The 26,965-nt window shown below is 35.4% G+C and overlaps 1 protein-coding gene across 3 annotated transcripts in view; it reads left to right on the top strand.

Annotated features, from left to right (window-relative positions):
• The window catches only part of IQUB (IQ motif and ubiquitin domain containing), an 83,088-nt gene that overhangs the window by 37,238 nt on the left and 18,885 nt on the right, over window positions 1-26,965 (top strand). For all 3 annotated transcript variants that reach the window (XM_003815444.5, XM_057302752.2, XM_008968439.5), the window contains exons 7-8: window positions 1,030-1,240; window positions 18,306-18,481. In XM_003815444.5, coding sequence (XP_003815492.1) covers window positions 1,030-1,240; window positions 18,306-18,481 — 387 coding nt within the window. The remainder of the gene's footprint in view (window positions 1-1,029; window positions 1,241-18,305; window positions 18,482-26,965) is intronic.

Genomic DNA, 26,965 nt, shown 5'->3' with positions numbered 1-26,965 from the left:
CTGCTCAGACCATCCATCAGTTTTGGGCTTAGAGCAGTCCTAGAGCCCCTTGTTTTTTCTGACTTGCTTCTCCAGTGCATGATTAGGTTACAGACTCTTTCTTCAATTAATTCTACTGGCCTCTTTTGTTGAAGGGATTCTTCAAAGTTTCTATTCTTTTGGGGGACCCCTTCAGTTTGATCTAGTATCTTTGTTGATATCTGCTTTACATAGTTTTTCTACAATTATTAGGCATTAGGACGAGAGTAAGGGATGCATCAGCATAAGCTCTACCATCAGTCTTGATCCGGCCTCTTCACATTTTATTTTTATTTATGAGTTTAATAAATAAAATTATAAACTCTCAGAAAAAATGATAAACTCAGCTATATCATAAACTTTTTGAGGGTTTAGTACTATGGTGTACTTTCAAACATATTCATGTTTCATACAAGTTAATAAATATTTATTTGCTTCAGTCTCCATTTTATCTAACCTGCCTTTGGTGGTTTCCACACATACCTACCTGATGTGTATTTAGGAAAACACAGTTTTGTTATAAACATGAGCCTAAGCTAGTGGCATTTAAGATAAGATGGAGATAATTAATATTTATAACAATAATAGTATTTATTGAGGACTCATGATGTACCAGGCTTGGATTAAGCACTTTATATGTATACTCTTATTATCACTGTTTTACACATGAGGGTACTAAAGCATAGAGATGGCAAGTAACTTATCCAATCAAACAACTAGTGAGAAGCAGAAGGAAGATTCAAACTAAGTTTTACTCCAGAGTCTATTCTGTTAAGGATTGTACAAACATCCTTCTGTGAAGGTATATTTGCGAGATATCAAAGTCAAATAGCAGTCACATGCATTATACATGTTTTTTATGTTAGTGTTTGTGAAAATATGTATTTGGAGCTAAGACTAGACTCAGTTATTTTGTTGTGGAATTGGAATTGAAATAATCATCATTGCCTTTATTGTCTGATCAAAAAGTTGATGATAGGCACTTTCTATTTCCTTTTAATTTAACTATAGGTGATAGTGATACAGACTTACTACAGGCAATGGCATGCTAAAATCTTCGTAGAGAATTTAAGAAGACAGAAAAGCTTAAGATTGGAATGGGAAACACAGCAAGAACTAAAGAAGATAAGAGAAAAAGAAGAATGGATAAAATTGGACTATCACCGGAGGCATAATCCTAAAACAAATGAAGATTTTGAATTTCTTTATAATGCATTAGAATGTAAGTTTGACACAGGCTTTGCAAAAAATATTTTTAAATTTTTCATTAATAGGAAAAACAGATTTACTGCAGACAAAAGGAAGGTGTTATCATTTTAGGGAGATGTCTTGGAAATTTGCAGTAGAGAATTTTGAAAGATGAATACCACTTTATATTTGGAATAAGAATTAAGGCTGAAATGAAATTAGAAATGCTTTTATATTAACAATTAAAATGTACATACTGCTTTGTGAATTATGCAGTTTTAGTGTATTATTTCATTTGATCCTCATTCATGTGAGATAAAGAGAGAAAGTACTGTGTAATCTAGTTTTCTTGTGGTTTGGGAATTTTGAACTCAGAGTTGAGCTGTTCTTTAATCCCTCAATCCAGCATCCTGTCTGATTTTGCTCTTTAGAGAAGGGGCTTGGCAATATTTTAAAAATTCCCCCTTATTAATAATACTATATAAATGTATATTCTCTACACCTTGACTTTTATACCTTATTTCTTCTACAGTGTGTGTGCTAGTCATGGATAAATTAAAAGTTTCAGTTATTTGAACAAGCCAGGCACTCTTTACCCAGGCAGTAGATACACGATTCCCCTTCTTGGAGGTGTTTCTCCATTGCCCACCTTTGGATCTCAGGTTAAATGTCACCTGCTTAAAGGTTTTTGTGAATGACAACATAAGTTGGATATTCTTTTGTCATCTTATGGTCCTCATTGCACCTGAAACTTTTCATTTTTATCACCACAGTTGGTAATACTACATCTTTTTTTCAGTCTCAGTTATTTCTTTAGTAATAATACATCTTTTGTTTAACATTTATTTCTGCCATGAGGGAATAATTCATTTATTTTTTGATGAGCTGCCTTTTACTGTGCTTAGCTCATATGCCCAACAAATGTTCATAAAATGAATGAATGAATGAATGAAAGGAAGAAATCCAGGGTTATACTAATGCAACTGTCTCTAGCTTCTGCTTTGCCAGCAGTACCTGGTAAGGTGGAAATAACTGGAGCAGAAGAGTTATTTAATACACCAGATATCTGAGAGTGGAGAAATTAGACCCTTATGAAGACACAGAAAAATTTAAAACCTAGAAATAGCCTCAATTGGCTTTTGTAGTTGAATGGGATATTTTAGTCCAAGGAAATAAGTTTTTGACCTCTCTCTGATTATTTATAACACTAAGCAAATTTTCTTCCATTCGTTTGTTTCATTACATACTATTTTTTTTGTGGATGTTATATGTTCTGTTCCTCAAGTTGCAGTTTCCTTTCTAATTGGATACATTTTTAAGCATCAGATATTGAGTCTGTTTTTATAGCTATAAGATAATATGCTATTTACCAAAAATAATATAATTAAACATTAGGGCTAATAAACAATATTAATAAATTCATTTTCCTGGTAACGTAAAAATTGAGTGGCTTTAGGAATATTTATAGCTTATGGTAAATATTTACAACTACTATGGTAGTATTTGAGGTAACTGTTAAGCCTGCTCCCTAGAATTGTGTGTCTGTTTTCCATTTTATCCTAATCATTGTCCTCTGGAAATACTGCTTATTTTACTTTAAACTTCACTTCTACTTCCATTTTTTCTATCAGATGATAACAAAGATTATTAAGTGTCAGTACTTCAATAGAGAACATCGTTAGCCAGGTATCTATGAAAAGTCTTATTGACAAGTTTAAAACTAACATTCTGTTAGAGCAGAGCTCTGTTAAAATAATATTCTAAATTCATATGTGACTAAAGGATACCATTGTTATCTTTGTGTGGTTAACAGACAACTGTGCAAAATAGAAAATATGTTGAATGAGCTTCTGCCTGTTCTACTTATTAGTGGTGTTAATTAGGACAAGTTTCTCACTTCTCCTAAACCTCAATTTCTTCATCTATCAAAAGGAATTAATAATTTTTGGCCTGTCTACTTCAGAGGGCTTAATAGAGTAAAAAGTATAAAATATTACATTTATGAAAGTATTTTAAAAAGTACAAGGACCTATACATATGTGAGCTATTGTTCTATGGCAAATGATTTTATACAGAATTTTCATACTAAAGTAGAACAGATATATTTTATATAAGTCCACATATGATTTATATATGGAGGAAAATGAAATACATGAAGTTTCTTATATAAAAGAGACATCTTTCGGGTTTTTCTAGTCCTAAAATTCCAGATTAAAAGCCTTGGAATAATAATTTTTAAGTTCTGTTAAAAAATCTGTGGTTTACAAGCTCAATAATTTATATTGCTCTTCTGTAATTTTCTTCATTTCATATTCATAACTCCATTCCTTGGAGCTGCTGCCCTCTTGTGGCTCGTAATGATAATTGTATACTTTGAGCTATAATTCATAATATGAAACTTAACTTTTCCTCGAGGTAGTCTGTTCTTCAGTAATAAAAGCAAAATGATATCAATTTAAGAAAATAAACTTAGCTGTATAAGGTAATATGTCAAAGATGAGGCTATCTCCAGGCAATAATATTTGATTTTCATGTCTTTTTATAGCAGTATGTTGAGGGTGATCTCTTTTATCGTTCTGAATTGTCACTAGGGCCATTACTTGGAAAAAAAGGTGCTAAGAATCCCATATTCTAAATAGAATAATTGGGGTTGTTTTGTCCATTTAAAAATTTTATATAGGCAGAATTATGCAGAATATAATTTTTTGTTTGTTTTTCAAAATTCAATATTATGTCATGAGACCGATCCTTGCTGTTGTGAGTAGTTGCCCTTTGTATGCCATTGCATGGATGTGCCATAACTTATGTATCCATTTTACTGTGGATTTGGTCCTTCCCACCCCTCCTCCCTGCCCCCCCAACTAGTTTTTGGCAAATATGTGTATATGTATATATATTCACCAAAAGATGTTTGTAGTAGTACTACTTGTGTATATGTATATATACTCACATGCACACACACACACACACACACACACACACACACACACACATTTCTCTCAGGGTGTAAACCTAGCAGTGAAATTGCTGGTTCATAGGATATACGTAATTCAGCTTTAGCAAATCCTGCCAGATGGTTTTTTAGAGGTTGTACCATTTTAAACTCCTATGGAAGAGTATCAGAGTTTTAATTGCTGTCATCCACTCCAACATTGGACGCTTCTGTCTTTTTCATTTTAGCCCTTCTGGAGGGTGCTATCACCCTGCCTTATTTTTGACTGAGGCTCCAATAGGTGAGATATCAGGATACCAGAGTCAATGAGAGTCAATCTCTCTCTCCCTCATAAAGAATTTACAAACCAAGTAAAATAGGACCTATTTCTTGGCTCATGGGTCACTTAGCAAGATAAAACATATAAGAAGGGCTAGGAGAGATTTGAAGAGGTTAGTAAGGTAGGTTTTTTTTGGAGAGAGCCATTGCTATGCTTTGGGGTTGGGGTGGGTAGGTTGTGTTATTTTCTGACCAAATGCCTAGTGAAAGGAGCTTCAAGGGAGTATTCCTGGTGAGCTTGGAAATGTTCCCTGTGTTTGGGGGACAACGAGGATTGTTGCCTGAACCTTGACCAGGATGGTAGACTGGGGTCTGAGTCCAAACAAGGAAACCTAGGGAACTAGAGGAGGGCTTTCAGACTTCTTTGATATTGGAGAGTGCTGCTGCATTATTTATAGCACTCCCAGGATTTTTAAAACAGAGATGTATCTTTGTTTTCTGTCAAAAGGGGACTATACAGTAGAGAACACAAGAGAGATTGAGCCTGCAACAGGGCAATTTGAGGTGCTCTTGGTCCTGTTTAATAGGACCAGCTATAGAAATGAAGGGATCTTGTCAGAAAGAAGCTTGAAGTGAACAGCTAGATTATCCCTAAGTGGCTACCTAGAGTGCAGATACATCTGTCTTGGGCCAGGGGAGTTGCGGTTCAGCTCAAGATCCTCAGGATGGTGAGTTTGAATCATCTGAGAGGCCTGGAGAGTGGGGTGAGTAAGAACTACCCCTTCTCATTCACTCATCTCCCAAAGGAGTACAGAAGAGAAACAGCAGCTAGTGGTGAGGAAAGGAACTGAGAGGTGAGGGTGTGTTCAGAGGATCTACCCTTTCCCCGCTCAGGCAGGTTTCCATTCTTTCAGTCTTTGGCATGTCTTTTCATTCTCTTAACAGTGTCTTTCTTAGAGCAAAAGTTTTTAATTTCAATAAGTCCTATTAGTTTCTTCTCGTGTGAATCATGCTTTTGGTGTTATATCTAAAAGCTCATCACCAAACTTAAGGTCACACAGCTTTTCTCCTATGTGCTCTGGAAGTTTTATAGTGTTATATTTTGAATTTAGGTATAACATCCAGTTTGAAATAAATTTTGTATGAGATGTGAGATATGTGTTGAGATGAATGTTTAAACTTTTTGCTTTTGAACATCCAGTCGTTCCTTTAGCATTTGTTGAAAACACTGTCATTTCTCCATTGCATTGCCTTTGTATCTTGTTAAGATCGTAGTCCATTCAGGCTACTATAACAAAATGCCATAGACATAAATAACAGAAATTTATTTTTTAGAGTTCTCAAGTCCGGGAACTCCAAGGGCACCAGCAGACTCAGTGTCTGGGGATGGTTTGTTTCCTGGTTCATAGATGGTGCCTTCTCACTGTGATCTCACATAGCGGAAAGGATGAAGAGCTTTCTTGGGTCTATTTAATAAGGGCAATAATCCCATTCATGAGGGTTCCACCCTCATTACCTAATCACATCCCCAAAGGCCCTGTTAATGCCTTTTCTTTATATATTGTCAAACTTGATTTGCCAAAATTTTGTTTTGGAATTTTTGCATCTACATTCCTAAGGGATATTGATCTGTGACTTTTTTTCCTTGTTATGTTACTGCCTGGTTTTAGTATTTGGATAATGCTAATCTCCTCTGTGCTCTTCAATTTTCTAAAACAGTTCGTGTAGAATTAGTAGGATCTCTTCATAAAATGTTAGGAATTCAACAGTGACACCAACTAGGTCTGGAATTTTCTTTGTGGGAAGGTTTAAACTATAAATTCAATTCTTTAATAAATATAGGGGTATTCATGTGACTTATTTATCATTGAGTAAGCTTTGATAGTTATTGTCTTTAAAGGAATTGGTAATTTTTTTCTGAGTTGTTGGATTTATTGGCATAAAGATGTTAATAATGTTCCATGTTATCCTTTTAATACCTATAGGATCTATAGTGATGTTACCTCAATTACTGATACTGGTAATTTTGTGTTTCCTTCTTTTTTTCCTGATCAGTCTGCCTAGGGATTTATCAGTTTTATTACTCTTCCCCTGATTTTTCCCAGTTCTTTTTCTCTGTTCCACTTTGTTAATTTCTATTGTTATTTATTTCCTTCATTATGCTTACCTTTGGTTCAGTTTACTCCTCTTCTAGTCCTGTGGTGGAAGCTGAGGTCATTTGATTTGAGACCTTTCTTCTTTCCTAATTATAGGTGTTTGGTGCTGTAAATTTTCCCTTAAGTACTGCTTCAGCTGCATCCTCACATTTTGATATGTTGAGTTGAAATTTTCTTTCAGTTCAAAATACTTTCTAATTATCCTTTTGATTATTTCTTGACCCATGGGATACTTAGAAGTTGGTTATTTAATTGCTAAATAGTTGGGGATTTTTCAGATATCTTTCTGTTATTGATTTCTAATTTTATTGTAATGGGAGAATGTAATTTTGTATAATTTGAGGTTTGAGGTTTTTTTTTTTTTTTTTTTTTTCCAAGATGGTGTTTTGCTCTTGTTGCCCAGGCTGGAGTGCAATGGCATGATCTTGGCTCACCACAACCTCTGACTCCCGGGTTCAAGTGATTCTCCTGCCTCAGCCTCCTGAGTAGCTGGGATTACAGGCATTTGCCACCACACCAGGCTAATTTTGTATTTTTAGTAGAGATGGGGTTTCTCCATGTTGGTCAGGCTGCTCATGAACTCCTGACCTCAGGTGATCTGCCCACCTCTGCCTTCCAAAGTGCTGAGATTACAGGCGTGAGCCAATGCACCCGGCCAATTTGAGTTCTTTTAAATTTATTGAGACTTATTTTAACAACTAGAATACAAATTACATTGGAGAATATTCTGTGTGCATGTAGGAAAAATTTACATTCTATTATGGTTGGGTGTAGTGATCAATAAATGGCCATTAGATCAAGTTAGTTGATAATGTTGTTTAAATTTTCTTTATTTTTATAAATTTCCCATTTATTTGTATATCAATTATTGTGAGGGGGTATTGAAATCTCAGACTGTAATTGTGAATTTTCCTATTTGTCTTTTCAATTTTATCAGATTTTGCTTCATGTATTGTGAAACTTTCTTATTAGATGTAAAAACATTTAGCATTACTATGTCTTGTTGATGAATTGAGTCCTTTATTTAAATAACCTTCCTTATTCCTTATGATATTTTTTGCTGTTAAATCTACTTTGCCTGATATTGATATGTCCTTTCCATTTTCCTTTTGATCACTGTTAGTTTAGTATATCTTTTTCTATTTTGTAATTTTTAACTTCTTTGTGTCTTTATATTCAAAATGTGTTTTTTGTAGGCAACATATAACTGGATCTTATTTTAAAAATCCAATTAGATGATCTCTTCCTTTTAATTTGGATGTTTAGACTATTTACATTTAATGTGATTATTAATATGGTTGGATATAAATTTGTCATCTTTCACTGTTTGTTTTATATTTGCTCCTCTTATTATTTTTAAAGATTTATTTCTTTTTTATATTTATCTGTTTACTATTATGAATTTAAATTTCCCTTCATTTATTTTTATCCTCCTTGGAATTTTGTTGCATTATGTGCTTGAGAATATGTGATTTTTATAAATTCTGGATAATTCTTAGCCACTATCTCTGATATTAACTTTTCTCCATTCTCTCTAGTTTCTCATCTTGAAAATCCTAGCAGACATATGTTGACATCTTTAACACTGTTTTTCATTTTATACTTTTATCTCTTAGGTTTTTTTTTGCTGCTTTTGGGACAGTTGCTTCATATGTATCTTTTTGCATACTAATTTTCTTTCAGAGCTTCTCTAAACTCCTGTTTAACCTATTTCCTAAGTTTTAAATGAAAAAAATATCAACATAATATGTGGAAGTTTTATTTGGCATTTTTCAAATGCATTTGAAGTTTATTATATTTTAAATATTTTTTCCATTTTAGTATATATTTTATAGTTTTAAATAAAATAACTTTGTTATCTGAATTTCTTGAGAAGTCTACATTCCTGCTGATTTTTACTCATGTAGTATCTTTCTTCATATTTAAAAAATATGAGAGTAATATCCTACTCTATATTACATATTGTAAATGACTTTAGCTGTAAAGGAAAACCTGCACATCACTTCACAGAGTTCCAATTATTCTATTCCAGGGAGTATGAGTTCTTACCATGGTTCTCTGTTATATCAAAATAGGATTTATGCCAAGGCTTAAGTGTACAGCTTTATGACTTTTTACATATGCAGACATATATATAGCAACTACCCTTACTAAAAGGTAGGATATATTTATGCCCCAGAATGTTTTCTCATGTTATACATAGGTCCGCATCCCACTTCCACTCCTGCAAGGTAACCACTAGTCTGACTTCTATCACCATAGATAAATTGTGCCTGTTATTGAGCTTCATTTCATACATTTTGTAGTATATTTTATTTCTGGCTTCTTTGCCTCAAGGTTATATCTGAGATTCATCCATTTTGTTGCTTATAGGGCTAGTTCTTTTAAATTGCCACATAGGATTCCATTGTATAAATATAACCACAATTTATTCATTTTCCAGTTGCTAAATGTTACTTCAACATTTTTGACTTTTATGAATAAAATTGTGATTAATATTTCTTATATATGTTTTCTGGTGGATATATGAACTCTCTTCAGTATTTTTAAACATTGCATTGCAAACTTATATGAGCTGTAATATTTTTCTTATTTGTTTGGGATTCTTGCAAGGCTTGGGGTAAGGCAATTTTCCCCAAACAGGCCTCATACTGATTGCTCTTTCTTGGCCTATGGGTATTTTTTGTGTGTACTGAAGGTAGACTCTTTGAGTTTCCTGATTCTGTGTGTATGTAGGGTGGAAGATGGGAGTAGGGACTCAGTCACATTTTCTTACGTTTCTAAGTTTCAAGACCTTTTCATCTGTTCACTTCTTCCATGGCCTTTAGGCCCTTTGCCTTTGGAAGCAGCTGCTAGCAAATGTGCTCAGGGCTCTTGAAGCTGTCAGTACCTACTTCCCACCACGGATTCTACCTTCCTGATTTTGCTTTTTGACCTGCAGGGGTTTACTGTACTTTCTTGTGAGCTCAGCTTTTCTTTTTTTTTTTTTTTTTTCTTTTTTTTGAGACAGAGTCTTGCTCTGTCACCCAGGCTGGAGTGGAGTGGTGTGATCTTGGCTCATTGGAAGCTCCTCCTCCTGGGTTCACACCATTCTCCTGCCTCAGCCTCCCAAGTAGCTGGGACTACAGGCGCCGGCCACCGCGCCTGGATAATTTTTTTTTTTTTTTTGTATTTTTAGTAGAGACGGGGTTTCACCGTGGTCTCGATCTCCTGACCTCGTGATCCGCCCGCCTCAGCCTCCCAAAGTGCTGGGATTACAGACATGAGCCACTGAGCTCAGCTTTTCTTTTAGAAAATTGTTTGTTATGCTGTCCACGTGTTTAATAATAGAAAATTTTTTCAGACTATTAATAAAAGTTTATGTTCTACTGTTTAATGATATAGTTACTGCTGGTAATTGGTTTTAACTTATTTCAAACTACTCTGAAAGGAAGTCACCTAAAAAGGCCTTTGGATGAATCCTATATGACAAAAATATTAAAATACTCTCACCCATGGGTAACTTCTATAGTGAGAGCTTTTACTATGAAAGCAGTATACACATATGGAAGTGTGTATACATGTGACAGCCAAAAGTGCCTTGTTAGCTAATATTCTACTGAAGTTCGGCAAGTTTGTAAGTTGTAGCCATATTGGCATTTCTGCTCTTAATGATTTACTTTACTTGCTCTATTGGTGAATAGAGGACATGGAAATTGTGTTTTAAAAAAGATTAAACACAAGCATAGTTTACACTTTTGCTAGGTTTGAAAAAGTCTCTGGTGTGATAATATCCTCTATTAAGAACAGGAACTATTAGTTACTACATATGATTTAAGACAAAATGTCATCACAGGCATACTCTAATAATGTCTTGATTAATGGTGGGTTTAGCTGTAAATGAATACCTGCACATCACTTCACAGAGTTCCAATTGTCCTATTCTAAGGAGTGTGAGTTCTTACCAGGGTTCTCTGTTATACCAAAATAGGACTTATGCCATGAGTCTTTGAAATTGACCATATAGTATTTTCCTCATTGTTTTAACCAGTTCTCACACTGCTATAAATAACTATCTGATACTGGGTAATTTATAAAGAAAAGAGATTAAATTGACTCATAGTTCCACAGGCTGTACAGGAACCATGGCTGGGGAGGCCTCAGGAAACTTCGTGGCAGAAGGTGAAGGGGAATCAAACACCAACTTCATATGGTGGAGGAGAGAGAGAGAGTGAAGAAGGAGGTGCTACACACTTTTAAACAACCAGATCTCATGAGAACTCACTATCTTGAGAATAGCAAGGGGGAAATTCACCCTCATGATCCAGTCACCTCCCATGAAGTCCCTCCCCCAATTTTGGGGATTACAATTCAGCATGAGATTTGGGTGAGGACACAGCCAAACCGTATCACTCATCCTTGGGCAAGGTGATGCTGCAGAACTTTTTCTCAATTTACCAATGTTCTAATAACACTTATCAGGCTGAATACAATAAATTATATATAAGCTTATTACCTGCACACAACTAAGGTCCTTTGAAATATCCTAAGGACTACTCCAAAGCCCAGGAGTCCTGATAGAGCATGTGCCTTCATTATTCTTGACTTTCTACCTCCTCAAGAGTATAGTGTAGTCCTAGGAGAGTAAAGGGCAAATTAAATGAAATCTGTAAAACAGTCAAGATTCTGTCTCATATTTCCTAAGTACTCAATATGATAGTGTTAATTATAAAAAGGATTCATGTTTATTTTTACCGAATCTCTTTAGACTTGAAGTTACCTTTATCATTATTTTCCCTATTTAATAAATATTTACTAAGGACAATTACTACGTACCAATTAATTATGCTACAAACCAGCTACTTGGTAGCAAGGCTAAGTCACATTCACAGTGGTCATTGTACAAGGTAGAAGGGATAATTGCTTTAATAGAAAAATAAGTAAAGTGCTAAACACTCAGCAGAGTTAGGTAGATGACTTCTGTGCCAGGGTGTTGAGAAGTTGTTAGGGAAGGCTTCAAAGGGTGTGTAGGATTTTTTATTTGGCTGAGAAGTCTTTCTGAAAATAACCTGTCAGATCAGGGATTCAGTGCATGTCACTGTGTTGGAAAGCATTATTATCACTGTTGGGTACATATTTCTGTATGTTCACGGCTAGTCTGAATAGGACTAGCATCTAAAGCCCATATTCATTTTAAATTTCTGAAACCTGACCTTGTAATTTCCAAGCAAGAAATAGCAGAACATACAAGATTTTGTCTACCATTGGCAGTTTTGATGCATCTGCATGTTAAAATTCTCATCACAGACTAGAAGTCTAACTGGAGAGAACCAAGCAAGATTCCAACTAAAAGCCTCTCTTGAACAGTTAAGACAGTGGTGTGTACAGAGAAACGTAGTCAAAAAGTAGAGACTCAAGCCCAATCTGTGCTGTCAAGAGAGGTTTCTGGAAGATCATTACTCCAATGCTGAGTCTGAGATAAGAGTCAGACTTATCTGACTGAAAAATCTGAATTTTTCCTTTCTTCCAGTTTCAAGTAATTGGTGGTCCATACTGTGGCCAGAGTGATTTATCAAAAATATCAATCTAACGTAAAACCCTTTCGTGGTTTCTTCACCTACACAATCATGTCCAGGAGATGGATTCCTTATACCTCTCCAGCTGAATCTCTCAAGAGTCCTGACTTCCAGCTGTTTGTGTGGCTCCCTGACTTTATCACTCATGCTGTGTTTGTCATCTGGAATATCCTTCTACCTTTCATTGCCTGAATGACTCTTATCTCAGACTCAGCATTGGAGTAATGATCTTCCAGAAACCTCTCTTGACAGCACAGATTGGGCTTGAGTCTCTACTTTTTGACTACGTTTCTCTGTACACACCACTGTCTTAACTGTTCAAGAGAGGCTTTTAGTTGGAATCTTGCTTGGTTCTCTCCAGTTAGACTTCTAGTCTGCGATGAGAATTTTAACATGCAGATGCATCAAAACTGCCAATGGTAGACAAAATCTTGTATGTTCTGCTATTTCTTGCTTGGAAATTACAAGGTCAGGTTTCAGAAATTTAAAATGAATATGGGCTTTAGATGCTAGTCCTATTCTCCTTTCATTTTATGGTTGAACTTCAAACCCTGGAAATCAGGTGGTCTGTCTAGGAAGATGAGAAGACAAAGTAAATCAATTTTTTCAAATGAACCAATTCCTTTAATATCTTTTGCTTAAAAATATTTGTGGTTATCGATATCTGTAATGGGCTGACTTATGTTCCCCCCAAATCCATATGTTGAAATCCTAACCCTCATTACCTCAGAATGTGACTGTACTTGGAGAGGGCTTTTAAAGAGATAATTAAGAAAAAATGAGGTCATACAGGTTGGCCTTAATCCAGTATAACTGGTGTACTTATAAGAAGAGGAGATTAGGACACAGGCATATGTAGAGGGAAAATCATATGAAGATACCAGAAGATAACCAACTGTAAGCCAAGCTGAGAAGCCCTCAGAAGAAACCAAGCCTGTTGACATATTAGTCTTGGACCTTTAGCCTCCAGAATTTTGACGAAATAAAGTTCTGTTGTTTAAACCACCCAACCAATGGTACTTTGTTATGGAAGCCCTAGTAAAGTAATATAGCATCTCAATTTTTTTATTATCATCCTTTAGAGAACATGTATTTTAGGAAAGGAGTCAGACTCTCTCTTGTCCTCACCCAGTGTCTCTTCTGTATAGTTCTGGAAACCATCAGATTAGATATAAAATCAGTTTTGTTTAGCTGTTCCTGTGTCTTCTGTTTTTCTATTCTTTGTTACTAGTTGGGAAATAGTGCTTTTTACTGACATATTTCATCCCTTACTATAGATTTACAGGGAAGTTATTCATCTAATAGAGAATTTTACTGGAATTAAGGTCTTTTATTTTCATTTCTCGTCAGCTTGGTTGGGTTGTTTCCTTTTTAAAAGCCCTACTGATAATCTAACGAAAATGGAGGATCTGAATGGATATGAGTATGTGTACTTGAATACACACTTATGTATCTCCAGATTCATCCAAGACTTAAATATTTATCTAGAACAGTAGTATATTATTCTTTGATTTTTTTCGAGAATAGCTAAAATAATAACTTAGTGCTCTACCCAAATTTATTATTCATTCTAAAGGTTTCTATTGTAAAACTGGGAAATAAAATAGGATTGCTAATATCATTCCATTTTTATTCACTTTTGCAGTACATCCATATAATCTGATATAATTGTATCAGATAAATAGTCTCAGTTATCAGACTATCTGATATGATCGTATCGGATAAATTGTCTCAGTTATTTCTGCAAGCCAGCAATGTTTCTCTTCATTCATAAACTGCTTTTTGGTATATAGATTTTATCATAGTTCTTAAAGTTCTTTTGGTTGGTAAAGTTATCAGCTCTTAAATAACAAACTCATCAATCATAGATTTCTTAGACTTTCATAACATAATTTAGCTCTTAAATTTACAATCTTTTTGCTAAACATAATTTAGCTTTTAAATTTATAAATCTTCTTGCTGGACAGACCATGCTGTACAGTTTCTGAATGATGTATTCCTGATAAAGGACAGAGTGGATTCTTTTAAAGAACATGACTGGCAAGCGTTAGACCTGACCAAGATGAATTCAAATTGAAATTGAAATTTGAGAAGAGAAAGAAATACTCTGATAAAACTATAAAACTAGATATTATGAAAGGCAGTGGCCAGATACAATACTTATGGCCTCAGATATTTATCTTCTAATGCATAGAGACTGATTTTAAAGTAAACCTGAAATTTTTATTAGAAGAAGGCTAATATAGTTTCCAATTATATGAATTATTCCTAAAACTTAGTGAGAAAGTAATCATGTCTGGAATATAACAATGCAAGAGTATATTTTACTTGATTGAATTGTATATAATGGAAGACCAAGGGTAAGTAATCTGCCAAGAATAGATCTACTCAAAGGAAGTCTTTAAGCCTAATAGTGAAAATGTTGGGCTTTTAGGTGAAGATAAATGAAAAGAGAAGTAGAAATTCTGTTCCTGTGGAAGGATTTTATAGTATGTCCAGCCAAGGAGAGGCAGGGAAACATATTAGTTCCTCTAAGAAGGAATTATGTTATTCTTGCTTTTTTATGAACCATAGAACCAGTGTCCTTTCACATAATAATTGCTCAAAAATTATTGAGTGTTTTGAATTGGGAATGAAGTGATAGGGTTTGGGCAATTATAATAACCATATCAGAGAAATACGCTTCTTAGAATTCAGAGAAAAAATTGGTTTGATTCTATGGCCAGGATGTAGTTCATGAGACTGTAAAGCTTCATTATTCTCATAATCTAATAATAATCTCCATCTGAAAGATTTAGATGGTTTATTAAGTAAATGTAGCCCTCCAGTGGTAAACCAGCTGATAAGTCCACACTGAAAAGGACTGTGTGTAATGAAAGGATGACATGGTTTGTGAGAAGTGGGAGAGTATGTTGAATAAAGCTAAAGCTATGTAAACCTCTGTGGATGGAAGAGAAGCCTACTGTCTATGGGGAGGAATCCACGAGTATCCTGCTTGTGGAAGTGCAAGGACAGAATTTATTCTGCGAATTGAAAACCACATGTGAGAGGCACAATAAATAAGGAGAACTATAAAATGTGGCACTAAGTATTTTTAGGAATAGTTCAGAAAATCCAAAAAAAACCTGGAATGAACTGAAACTTATGATACATGCTGATGAGTAAAGTGACTTTGGGAATATTTGTTCAGAATAATGAGCAGTGGGCTGCAGTTTCAACCTGTTTTGCTTTCATGTCTATGGAGAGCATAGCACAAACATGGCTTAAGTGAGTTTGGGTTGCCAGTCCAGATGTATATTCCAAGGTATGAGGGTAATGACCAAAACTGTTCTCAGTAATCTTTAGTCATGAAGAATGGGCAAAGTACCCAGAAGACATGCTCTTTCAGAGAAGACTTGTGGTTGATTATTACAAACATTACAGTTTTTTATAAATCCCTCCTACTTTTGACAGGTACATGACTGACATTTGAGGATTATTTATGCCAAATTTCCCCAAGTTTCCCTTGCTGAAATTTTGGTTGCATCCTACGCATTTTCACATGTAGTGTTTTTTTCTTAATATTGTTATACTTTTTACTTTTCTTTGATTAAATTCTTATTTTTGATGATATTTCTTCAATTAACAAGCAATTGGAATATTTCTATATAAACTTTTGTTATTAGTTCTAGTTTAATTGTTCTGTGGTAAAAATGTAGTTTGTAACATTTCTGGTTTCTACTACAATATGATATGTCTATATAAATGGTTTATTGAACTTGGAAAATGAGGTTACATTTTCAGCTTTTGGTGTTCAGAGCTTGATGTATGACAATTTAATTTTTTAAAAATCATTGTTCAAATATGCTTTTAATTTTTTTTACTTGGCTCTGTCATAGATTAATGCATTTTTATTTTATCTATTTTTTAAATAATATAAAACATACTCTCCAACATTGTGTTTATAATTGATAGAATTTTTTAAAAACATATTTGATGGTATATGATTTCCTATATAAACATTCATGACAGTCAGACCTTTCATCATAAAATCACCTTGTACCTAAAAGACCTGCGTTTTGAGGTTCTCCCCCCAGTTTTATGTTTTAATATTGCTATTTCTGCTTTCTTTTTTGTTCATATCTGCTAACCTTTTAAATTTCACCTTTCGTGTCACTTTTTTTCAAGTGTGCCATCTGAAAACATCATGTCACTAGAATTCTACAAAATTATCTTATTTTCAACAGAAAAATACCTGTATAATCATTTCATATTTTAAACATAACTGTTACGCTTTGTTTTGCTTTTCTCATCTTGCTTTCTGCACTATTTAAAATATTTTTTCTTTTTTTGCATAAACTCATAGTTGTTACTATCTTCTGCAGTGATTTGAAATGTTAGGCATTCTTCTGAAAGTTTTTCAAAGACTTTCTTAAAGCATGGTAAACTATCAAATAGCTTGATAGGCTACCCTTTTCTCTAGTTCCAAGTTGCTTAAGTTGGGGTTTCCCATCTTCTGCTATGATGTTCACTTTCTGAGATGAGAAGCAGAAGTTTGGTTAACATTTGTGTGCCTTTTTGACAGTTTTTCATTTATTTGGTAGTATCTGCACTATATCTTTTAGAAATTCCCCAGGGTTTCTTACATAGGGATAAACTCCTTTCAGATTTTTAGTACTGATTCAGGTCTCTCTCATTTCTCCCATCTTTCATATTTCTTTTATCGTTTTAGCAGTGACATAGGAGAGGGGAGGTAGCAGTTTGTATAGAAGCTTCTATCTTGACAGAAATTTGGTATGCCATATCTTAAGAGGTACTATGATAAATCAGAGGAGCTTGACTTACATGGACAGAAAATGAGTCAAATGATGCACAACTGAAGAAATAGAAATATTTATGTCTAGAGAAGATAAAACATAAGTGGGGGGTGATGGCTCCCTTCACATACCTAAAGGAATACCATGTGGCACAAGAAACAAACTGACGCCATGTTGCCTCACAGGCTAGTATTAGAACCAGGGCGGGCAAATTAAACCTGTTCAAGCTGCTAAGAGAAGGATACTTTCTTAAAGGTGGGGTTGAACAATTTAATTTCTCAAGTTATTTCCAACCCTATTCTTTTGTTAATGTAAATAAGGTTGACATTTTTGAAATGTGGGATACAAAAGAGTTTTCTTTTCCAAATTTAGTATATGTAAAAATTAAATGGAAAACTTGGTAAAATGCATGTATCTATCTGAGCTTGGAAATTTTGATTTATTTAAGTTTGCGCAGCACATTTTTTATTGATAGTAACCAGGGCTTTAAAATATCATAAATATTATTATAACATAATGCATTAGTTTGAATAAACAGTAAATGCAATTACTTTATAACATTTGTGACTATAATTTAGAGTTTTGTAAATAAATGGAAAATGGCATCTAAGTGAATGAAGGAAATGACTGAAATCAACAATTCTACATAAAACTATATCAATTTGGGTCCTTGGGGAAGCAGACACCAGGATGTAATTGGAAGTGAAAGATAAAGGGGAGAGGGAGCAGAGGAAGGAAAAGGAAATCTTCAGTTTGAGATGAGATTTGACACCTCATCAGTTGAGAGAGGGAAGGAAAGAAGATGGGGTATGGAAAGTCTTCGCTCTAAGGAAGGCTAAGCCAGCCCAACAATTGACTCTGATATGATTGACTACAAAAAAGTCCACTGTTGGGCACATATAGTCAGGCTCTGACTCCCACATGGTGCTTGGTCATTGATGAGAGCTTTGTAGGCAGAGTGTGACCTCAGCTTCAACAAGGCAGCAGATCTGAAATGCTGTAGTTGGAACTGTCAATTACCTTTACCCGTTGTGACAAGTACTCTCTTGAAGGGAGATGTGAACAGTGCACGCTCATGGCTGCCACAAAGTGCAAGTCATATTTTTGTCAATGCTAGGCAGTATGAATGCTCACTTGGAGTTATAATTTGACATCATCTGTACTGTTTCCCTTTGGCTTCTGTTTCTTTGACTCTACTTTTATTAAGTCTCTCTGCTTCCATTTCGTCACTTTTTTCATGCATCAGGTGTACAATAGAAATGATTCTATCTGTGTATACTTTTGTTTAAATTGATGTAAAAATAAAATACTCCTCATCAGGATGTGATCTTTCAAAATGGGATTTTTAAAAACTCAAGAGTCTATTGTGTTATTCCTCTAGTCTGGCGGCAAGAAGAACTTACACGTATTAACCAATCTTTTACTGGAGCTGAAAGGAAAGCTGCTCTGTGTGAACTTCTGGAAAAAGAGACTCAGATAATTGCTTCCATTGGGAGACATAGATACATTGCTTATATGGCAAATCAGGAAGCAGCAATACAAGCTTTTTTGGATAAGGTTAGTGAAGTGACTACTATTTAAATATGAATGTATTCTGAGTTAAAAAATGTAGAATAATGTACCAGACAAGAGACTTAGATTGCAGGAACTTACATGAATTTTGTTTAGGATTTTGATGACATATTTCTTAAAATTTGATTTATTTTTTTCTGGTATAGCTTTAGATTTTAATAGCAGCCTAGAGTAAAAATTGTTAGGTAATATGAAGTCCATACATTCTTAATTAAGGGGATTGGCCATGAAGGAAAAGATGGAGACACATTTCTTGTGACTCTGTTCATTTAGATTTAGATTGGCTATATAAATTAGATAAGTTGTATACTGTGATAAAATGCAGAGTATCAAAGTCAGGAAACATCTAGGTCTGGGGTGCTCTGATGGTAAGCAACCTGGGAGAAATAGCTATAGACTAGTATTTTTGCTTTGGCTCACCACATCATTAACTGACTTCAAATTTCTGACCGAAAGAATATATGATTATTGAAAACCATGAAAACATATAATTAAGGAAAAAAACTAAAGTAATTACCACTTTTGTGGTCAAACTGCCTGTTCGATATTGAATAGTCTGTTTCCATAGTGACCAATTTTCTTTTATAAACCTAGTCTTTCCAAACAATTTAAAGTCAATTCAGCTACGAAGAAAAGGGGTGCATTTCTCTAAGATGTTAGCCTCTAGTGCTTCTATTTCTATGGTTCTTATTATTTGAGGACATTTGTTCTTAAAAACCATATTTTTGATATTCTAAATGCCCTCCTCTCATCTTCTTCACTCCTTTATTTGATCTCAGTTTATCTGTGGCTTTAACTACTACCTGCATCCCAGAACTCCCTATAGTTCCATGCCAGATCCCTTTAAGGAGCTTCTACATCATATATCCAATGGCCTACTGTCACTGCTCTTTGGATTTCCCAAGATTACACTTCAAGGAGACATGATGAACCCTAAGTCCTATCACCTTACTATCCCTTGCCCCCTCACCTGTAAACTGATCTTGTTCTGTAGCATATAACCTATCTGTATGAAATTTCATCATCTACTCAGTTGCTCCAGACAGAAACCTGGGTATTATTTTTGACTTCTCCATCTAGCCACCAACCTGTTTATTCTATTGTTTAATACCTCCTCAAATCTTTTTTTAAATCCTTGGTTAATTATTTAATAGTGATTTTGAGCACTTACTAAGTCCTCTGCTTTAGCATACATTGTTTCTTTTTTTTATTACACTTTAAGTTCTAGGGTACATGTGCAGAACATGCAGGTTTATTACATAGGTATATATGTGCCATGTTGGTTTGCTGCACCCATTAACTCATCATCTACATTAGGTATTTCTCCTAATGCTATCCCTCCCCTGCTTCCCACCCCATGACAGGCCCCCATGTGTGATGTTCCCCACCCTGTGTCCAAGTGTTCTCATTGTTCACTTCCCACCTATGAGTGAGAACATGTGGTGTTTGGTTTTTTGTCCTTGTGGTAGTTTGCTCAGAATAATGGTTTCCAGCTTCATCCCTGCAAAGGATGTGAACTCATCCTTTTTTATGGCTGCATAGTATTCCATGTTGTATATGTGCCACATTTTCTTAATTGATGGACATTTGGGTTGGTTCCAAGTTTTTGCTATTGTGAAGAGTGCCGCAATAAACATACATGTGCATGTGTCTTTATAGTAGCATGGTTTATAATCCTTTGAGTATATACCCACTAATGGGATCGCTAAGTCAAATGGTACTTCTAGTTCTAGATCCTTGAGGAGTCGCCACACTGTCTTCCACAATGGTTGAACTAGCTTACACTCCCACCAACAGTGTAAAGCGTTCCTATTTCTCCACATCCTCTCCAGCATCTGTTGTTTCCTGATATTTTAATGATCGCCATTCTAACTGGTGTGAGATGGTATCTCATTGTGGTTTTGATTTGCATTTCTCTGGTGACCAGTGATGATGAGCATTTTTTCATGTGTCTGTTGGCTGCATAAATGTCTTCTTTTGAGAAATGTCTCTTCATATCCTATGCCCACTTTTTGATGGGGTTGTTTGTTTTTTTCTTGTAAATTTGTTTAAGTTCTGTGTAGATTCTGGATATTAGCTCTTTGTCAGATGGGTAGATTGCAAAAATTTTCTCCCATTCTGTAGGTTGCCTGTTCACACTGATGGTAGTTTCTTTTGCTGTGCAGTAGCTCTTTAGTTTAATTAGATCCCATTTGTCTATTTTGACTTTTATTGCCATTGCTTTTGGTGTTTTAGACATGAAGTCCTTGCCCATGCCTATGTCCTGAATGGTATTGCCTAGGTTTTCTCCTAGGGTTTTTATGGTTTTAGGTCTAACATTTAAGTCTTTAATCCATCTTGAATTGATTTTTGTATAAGGTGTGTAAGGAAGGGATCCAGTTTCAGCTTTCTACATATGGCTAGCCAGTTTTCCCAGCACCATTTATTAAATAGGGAATCCTTTCCCCATTTCTTGTTTTTGTCAGGTTTGTCAAAGATCAGATAGTTGTGGATGTGTCGTGTTATTTCTGAGGCCTCTGTTTTGTTCCATTGGTCTATCTCTCTGTTTTGATACCAGTACCATGCTGTTTTGGTTACTGTAGCCTTGTAGTATAGTTTGAAGTCAGGTAGCATAATGCCTCCAGCTTTGTTCTCTTTGCTTAGGATTGTCTTGGTAATGCGGGCTCTCTTTTGCTTCCACATGAACTTTAAAGTAGTTTTTTTCCAATTCTGTGAAGAAAGTCATTGGTAGCTTGATGGGGATGGCATTGAATCGATAAATTACCTTGGGTAGTATGGCCATTTTCATGATATTGATTCTTCCTATCCATGAGCATGGCATGTTCTTCCATTTGTTTGTGTCCTCTTTTATTTCATTGAGCAGTGGTTTGTAGTTCTCCTTGAAGAGGTCCTTTACATCCCTTGTAAGTTGGATTCCTAATACCTCCTTAATTCTTTACTTCTTCCTTTCCAAACCCACTACCATTGCCTGTAGGGAAAAAGCTCTGCCCTGGTGTCCTGATGACTCTGCATATATCAAATAGGCCTTCCTATCTCCCCTGGGAGGATGTCATGAGACAGGTCTTGCCTTATCTTGTATGCATGAGCTCGACCCTGACATAATTGAATCTGGATTTTCTTCTCATCTGGATTTCTTTGTGTTTCCAAATTGAGCTGCTGCCTCCAGTTTCACGTCTCAATTCTCTCCTCCATTATCTATATCACTGCCAAAGTGGCCTCACTAAACACAACTCTGACCCTGTCCTTCCTCACTGCCCTTAGGGAACAAGGATTTTCATGTTTGCAAACCTCACTTATCTCACTGTTGTATCACTGCCATCTCTCCCTGAATACTATACCCACACTGCTTCAGCCATGCTTGATTACTTGCATATCCCAGAAAGACCAGGTGCTCTCGATCCTTTTGCATTGGGTGCCTTTACATGGAACATCCTTTCCTTCCTTCCTTCCTCAGTAGCTAGCTATTGACCCTGAAACAAGCTCAGATGCCTCTTCTTCTAGAAAGCAAATGCTGGTCCACCTACTCTAGCCTGTAGTATATGCTCTCATGAGACTGTCTCATCTCTGTCTTTGTACATAGTATGCAATCTTTATTGTACCTACATGCCTGAATTCTTTCCAGATTTTGAACCTTTAAAGGAAAGAGTTGTCATTTATCTCTGTATCCTCATATCTTAGCACAGTTCTTACCACAGTGTCAATAAATGTTTGTGGAAGAAGGTAGGGAGGAAGAATAAGGGACAGAAATAGTGGTTGTATAATTTTGTATTCCAAGTATCATCAAGAAATTATGTAATGTAGATACTGTCATTTTAAATGCTTAAATATATTAATTCTAGGAAAGATGAATTTACTGTAGGAAAGCTATAATATTCATACTTCTCTGGAGTCATCTTTTGAAATAAACCTATTTGTTTAGCAAATCGCTTTACCTTGCATCCTGCTTCATCACTGGGATACTTAATTGTTAACCTCACCAGAGAAGAGAGTGTGGGCCCAGGGCAACATGAATATTCAAAGGAGCTGGAAGCTTCTGAGTGTCCATGGACAGGGAAGATGGGTGTCACCTTTCTTTATTTGATGCTGAGCCTTCTGTAGAATTTTCCCACTAGTGCCATCATACTGTTTTCTATTTCCTGCAAACTATTTAAAATTCTATTGTTGTATATACTTACACAATATCTATTCTTTATGCCCAGAACATTCCCTACCCCAGTCCCCATGTCTAGCATTGTCTGTAAACATTTAACTAAACTTCTTGAAATTATGGAGTATCCATAAATGGATCAAGGCCCAACATATGAAAGTGATTCCAGAGTCAGTTGATGACCACTACCCTTTCTCATGAGGTGTGGCACTCTAAGATGGTCTTCATGTAAATCTCACCAAAAAAAAAAAAAAAAAAAAAAGTGAAATGGAGAAATTTAAAAATTCTGTTTACCAGAATTCCTAGGAGGAAGGAAGATCTATTTTTTTGTGTTTGTTTTTTTGTAAATACTTTGATAAGCTGTTGGGGTGGAATTTGAGACTCTGAAGGATCCTGAGTACAGAAAGAATTGTTCTATTCCAGGAAAATGGAAGTTTTCAAGAGTTGTCCTAGAGGGAACTAGATAAGGTAAAGTGAGGAGAGAATTGGAAGGCAGTGGGTATACAGTGTGACTTTTTGTGACTTCTTTAGTTAGGTGACTAAATAAAGGAAATATTAAACGCAACATAATTTTATTTTTGGAAAGGGAGAGGAAACCAGATAAATAAGCTGGGCTCCATGTCCAGATGGATACAGGGTAACACAGAAAGGTGAAAGGCAGAGAATTGAGGGAAGGATGAAGTTAGCCACAAGAATTTGTAGAAATCAAGGCAAAGGTGTTTTGTGGGTCACATGTTATAGAATTGGAGTTCTAAACCCACAGTTACCCCAGCTGATAAACCAGTTAATCTCATCAATCTCCAGGCTAAATTTTAAAGGAAATTGACATTTTAGTTGATACAATGGGACTTTCCTTCAGTTTTGACTAAAGACTTGTATTGGGACAGGAAGAACACACCACAATATGGATCAGCTACACTTGACGATAACTCCCAGTCAGTGCACATAGCCTAATTAGTCCAGTGTTTAAAAATGTTGACTAACAGTGACTTCTGGCCTGCTTTTAGCCTGCTATAGTGAATTAAAAACTCACTGTTACTCTAATTCAGAATCATTTAAATCACCTTTTTGTATATGATTCTATACTAAGAAGACGATTAAGATAAATTTTAGTCTTTTGATGTGAATACTTATAAAATGTCTGTTTTTCTCTATGCTTGTCAACCTCCCCCACCCCCAAGCCTAGTATTATCTCTAATATTCAGGAGGAGTCAGTGTTGATTTCATAAAACTTGAATGAAGTAACTTATTATTCTAACGTTTTTGATTTTAAGAAAAGATAGCTTATAATTAATCCCTGCAAGTAGACAAGGTCAGAGTTTTTTCAGATGTCAAAATTAACAAACAACCAGTGCCATATGTGAATTTGAAGATCTTCATTTAACACCACAATATACAGATACATCCAGAGAAACATTTACTTTCCTTTAATTTGGAAATAACTTTGGAGAATACAATTTTATATTTTAGTTTCAGTTTCACTTTTTTGAGTCCAAATACTGTGTGGTTTATTGAAACAATATTTTATTTTTAATCCTTTTTTCCTGAACATAGAATGTCTCTGAATAATGAATTATACAGTCTTAAATTTGTCCAGTCAAAGCATTGAACTAATAGATTATAATAGGCTCTATACTATGTCCTCATTCTTAATAAAAGGCTAACTCTAAAGATTTTTAAAGCATTAAATAATTAGTAATTTTAAGTCACCAAATATTGACTTCCACAGGGTATCAAATATTAAAAACGTGGCTGGGCATGGTGGCTCACGCCTGTAATCCCAGCACTTTGGGAGGCCAACGCAGGTGGATCGCGAGGTCAGGAGTTTGAGACCAGCCTGACCAACATGGTGAGACCAGCCTGACCAACATTGTAAAACCATGTCTCTACTAAAAATACAAAAAAAAAAAAAAAATTAGCCGGGCATTGTGGCGGGTGCCTGTAATCCCAGCTACTCAGGAGGCTGAGGCAGGAGAATCACTTGAACCCGGGAGGTGGAAGCTGCAGTGAGCCGAGATTGCACCATTGCACTCCAGCCTGGGCAACAGAGTGAGACTCCATCAGAAAACAAAAAACAAAAAAACAAAAAAACTCACAAAGTTTGACAGAGGTGAAGAAATTCAGGTCAAGAAGTTTGCATCAAAAATCATCAGCTGGTTTCTAATATATCTTTGGGTGTTATTTACCCAAACTCTGTAGAGACCATTTGAATTTCTGTAAGATATTTTTCCTTGAGTCAAGGCCATTTATTTATTTGATGCCCGTTGATTTGTACACTATTCACAATTGCAGGCTTAAAGAACTGCAATCCATGTTAGCTGTGTCTTTTAAATGCTTTTTCTCCATACCCAGGTAGCTAACAGTTAGTGGGGCAGGAAAGTGCCACTGCCTCTTTCTGAACTCTGCATGAAATAAGGGTGCTGCTATGGCTGAGCAAAACCCCTGTGCTGTGTAAAAGAAAGGTTGATCACTATATAGTAGCTTCTGTGGGGAGTTAGGGCTATTCTTAATTTTTGTCCTTAGGGGCTTGATAATTAATTTAAGAGGAAGAAAATATCTACTTTCCTAGTGCAGTCATTTCTTCTTTTTTGTGGAAGCCTGCTGCTCTCAAGGTTCTTGTTATTTCTCCACCTTCCTTTCCCTGAAATGTGTCTTCCTGCTGTTCTTCTGTTTCTCTCTTCCAGGGTCTGTGCTGTCTCTTTTGTTGGCAGCTAAATGGAATTTATTATGCTCCTATTTTCTGAAGCAATTTAAGTACATGATTGTTGTATATCTGTTATCACAGCCAAAGCTTTCAAAGAAAAAAGGAAATAGGGAAGAGAAATAAGCAAAGTTGACATTTTTCCTGTGTCAGAGTTAAAAACACCTTAAGCCCTGAAATCAAAAAAGCCTAGGCTTGAAGATCAAGTTATCTGTGTTGGCAGAAATACATCTAAGTATAAAAACAGCTTTGCTGAACAGATTTTTTAATATCTTTTCAGTGCCAGCTCTAGGGAACTTGAACTTCAAATCTAGGATTCTTTGATTGTATCACTCGGTTCCCTTTAATCTGGCTAACTCCTAGTTATTCTTCAGATTTCATCTTAGATACTTTCTTTTTACCAGTTAAGTGCTTCATAGCAACCCATAGTTACCTATTTATCTACAGTCATCAAGCGTACTCATCTTTTTTTCTAATTACTCATTTTCTTACCCTTCCATCCCATGAGATTTGAGAGTTCTTGAAACCAGGATAGTATTTTATCTACTCAGTGCCTAATACATTGATTAATGTATAGTAAACACAGTAAATATTTGTTGAATGAATGAAAGAGTATTGTAGACACTGTGAGATATATAGAACTACATGAGAAATTTCTTTCTCTTTCTTTCTTTATTTCTTTCCTTTTCTTTTCTTTTTTCTTTTTTCTTTTTTTGAGATGGGGTCTTGCACTGTTGCCCAGGCTGGAGTGCAGTGGTGCAGACTTGGTGCACTGCAACTTCCACCTCCTGGGTTGAAGCAATTCTCCTGCCTCAGCCTCACAAGTAGCTGGGATTATAGGTGAGTGCCACCGCACTCAGCTAAATTTTGTGTTTTTAGTAGAGATGAGTTATCACCATGTTGGCCAGGCTGGTCTTGAACTCCTGACCTCAAGTAATCTGCCTGCCTTGGCCTCTCAAAGTGCTGAAATTACAGGTGTGAGCCACCGTGTCCGGCCGAGAAATTTATTTCTCATACTCTTTTGGGAGAAATGGAATTAGCAAACATAAAACAATTATAAAGTAATTTGGATCCAAATTTCATTGCCTGTAGTCACTGAAATAGAGACATTGTATACTTGTGTGTTTTTACAAGTGCAATAGGATTTCACATACAAGTGATATAATTGTTTCAAACTATAGTAGTTAGAGGAATCTTTATGGAAGAGGTAGGGTTTGAGTTCAAAATGGAAAGGTGGAAAGGACTCAGATGAAGAATGTATTTGGAAACCAAGATCTAACCACATTATGCTATATTTGTTAGGGCTAAAAACTTGGGGGGGAAGACAGAGTTAAATCAGTCTATCAACTGAAAAATACAATGTGATAGGTAAAGTGGGTGTTTCATAAAAAGGTCATTGTATTTGAATTATTACAAATGAAATAATTTACCACCATGCAGATTAAAAGGTGTTGTCCAAATTACTGGAAGAAAAGCAATTGCATTTAATACAGCAAACCTGAGGAAAATTGTATGCAAAGATTAAGACATTGGTTAGACTTTAGAATATTACAGCATGAAACTTAGCCCTAGCCTTTAAAAACTTTTTAAAAAGAGCTTTAAAATAAGCATCAAACTTCAG

Source organism: Pan paniscus, chromosome 6, assembly GCF_029289425.2.
Source record: "Pan paniscus chromosome 6, NHGRI_mPanPan1-v2.0_pri, whole genome shotgun sequence".
Lineage (NCBI taxonomy): Eukaryota > Metazoa > Chordata > Mammalia > Primates > Hominidae > Pan > Pan paniscus.
Note: the sequence above shows the minus strand (reverse complement) of the source record. Positions and strands in the feature narration are given on the sequence as shown.